Source organism: Colobus angolensis, unplaced genomic scaffold, assembly GCF_000951035.1.
Source record: "Colobus angolensis palliatus isolate OR3802 unplaced genomic scaffold, Cang.pa_1.0 Scaffold8, whole genome shotgun sequence".
Classification (NCBI taxonomy): domain Eukaryota; kingdom Metazoa; phylum Chordata; class Mammalia; order Primates; family Cercopithecidae; genus Colobus; species Colobus angolensis.
The window spans coordinates 3230120-3232332 of record NW_012121820.1 but is presented as its reverse complement, the minus strand read 5'-3'; the positions used below and the strand labels follow the sequence as shown (position 1 = coordinate 3232332).

Genomic DNA, 2213 nt, shown 5'->3' with positions numbered 1-2213 from the left:
TAGACATCATTAGGCGCCGAAGCTCTTGCAGGACAACTTTGATGCTATATGAATTCTGCCATTTTGCTAGCACTGATATGGCTCTTGGGTCCACCTACAACAAGGCAAACAAAAGCAAATTACTCTCAGACTCTCAAACAAAACAGCTATATGCTGGGGCTAAGCTAAGATGCAAACTGGAGTAAGATGTAGTTTTCAAGTTGAACCTGCTGCTAATCCTAATACCTTACATGAGGAATACCTACCTGCTGGAGTCCGTCCCTCCAGTCAGCCTGCCTTTCCCTTTTGTGTCCTGAACGCTTACTATCTGGGATAAGGAAACGGTAGTACTGACACTTGGTGAGACTCAACCCAGCCCTACTTGGCTCCACAATGGCCGCAGCTGGGCTGGCTGCTGCCGTGCTCAGGGCCTGTCCTCTTCACTGCGCCCAGGTAGGGGGGACAGATGTGCATGCAGGGCAGTATGGACAGCCAAGGCAAAGGGTGGCCAGGACCCGTGCTCTAGTGACAAGGGTCTGCCACAGAGCCAGTGCCTCTCAGATTAGGGCAGCATTTCCCAAAATAAATTCCCCCAAGCATGGGCTGAGTTCTGGGCTCAGGACTTTAGGTGGAACTCAGATTCAGGATTAAACACCAAACACACTGTAACGAAGCTCATCTCTTTTCAATTTTCCAGTCTTCTGAGTATCTCAAAGATGAAGGCTTGGTGTGATGTTAATGTGTAGCATCCCTTCAACACTTGCAGGAGAGCAGGCCTCAAAGGCTCAAAGCCTTTGGGTAAACGACACATGGAGTCAAGATTTATTAACATTGCTCTGTTTTTGTAATATTTACTGTTGCCATTATTGCCCAGTTATGACAACTGAGACAGGTTTTCCATTTATGGTAGTAAAAATAAAAAAGCAAGGCAATTAAAGGAAAAAATATTACGTGCCAGTGGTTCACAAATAAGGCCCAGGGGGTAAAGGTGTAGCCCTGGGCAAGATCTTCTATGTCTGTGCCTCAGTTTCCTCATCTCTACCTCATCGGGATGGCGTGAGGACTGAAAGAGCTCATATCTCAAAGAGACCAGTACAGAACTAGCCCAGGGTAAGTGCTATATGGGTGATTGCCAGATATAATTGGGAAATAGGCCCCACCCCAAATCTGTGCTCCTATGCACAGTGATACAGTTTATCAACAAATAACCAAAGAACATAGGGAATTGGGCCCAGTCTAAAAGCTCCTGATGTTAAGTACAAAGCAATTGTCAACCCCAAGGAACAAGTGGGGCAGAAAAAACAACTTACCACTCCATTAGAACTATTTACTCCATTCATATTAATTTTTGTTACAAATCTTACAAAGGGGGGTGCTTCTGGGTATTTAGGTCCACATTCTATTTTAAGGCTGTATATTCGGTTTTCATAAATTGTCTGGAAAAAAAGGGTACAGAGATGTCACGCAATTACAACAAAGCATTCAAAAAGGTAGAGCCTGTGAAACCCCATTTATCCCTGACTGGAGAACTGGTACATCTGCTTCCAGCATGGAGTCTACTTGTTCTGTGGTAGGCCAGCAGTTCTAAACTAGCTCCTATACTAGTTTATATGACTTCCGGGCCTTAGGGGAATAAAAAGAAGATGAAGCATTTAAGCTAGTACCAGTGAAGTTTTAAGTTAAGTCTAATCAGAGGGACCTGTTTTTACGTTAATTTCTCTACTTTGCAGTCCTTCTCTGGGGAATGGTAAGAGGCACTCTCTACTCTAGGAAGCCAAGTTAAATGTCCACTCACCAGGATCATCAGTCAATCAGTTAAATACCACTATGTGGTATTAAAGCGCAGAGCAGGCCACTGCTTTAGAGAACCTCAAAATTAAGATGAGGGAGGGGTGCAGACCCAGAGCTGCTTCCCCCTTCTCCATCACTCCGGGGTTAGGCACTGGGTAAGGGATTTCAATGGGGGTGTTCCACCCCTCCCTGAAGTCTTTTTTTTTTTTTTTGGTAGTCTGACCTGAGAGATTACTGGCATTCAGTGGGTGAGGTGGCACAGGGAAAAACAGTTTTGTTTTTTTTTGAGACGGAGTTTTGCTCTTGTTGCCCAGGCTGGAGTGCAGTGGTGCAATCTCGGCTCACCACAATCTCTGCCTCCCGGGTTCAAGCGATTCTCCTGCCTCCTGAGTAGCTGGGATTACAGGCAGGCGCCACCATGGCCGGATAATTTTGTACTTTTA

General features: G+C 45.5%; 1 protein-coding gene across 1 annotated transcript in view; it reads right to left on the bottom strand.

Annotated features, from left to right (window-relative positions):
- The window catches only part of UBE2V1 (ubiquitin-conjugating enzyme E2 variant 1), a 95796-nt gene that overhangs the window by 56281 nt on the left and 37302 nt on the right, over window positions 1–2213 (bottom strand). The window contains exons 4-5 of the mRNA XM_011929184.1: window positions 1290–1415; window positions 1–94 (exon numbers count right to left, since the gene is read on the bottom strand). Of these exons, the coding sequence (XP_011784574.1) occupies window positions 1–94; window positions 1290–1415 (220 nt within the window). The remainder of the gene's footprint in view (window positions 95–1289; window positions 1416–2213) is intronic.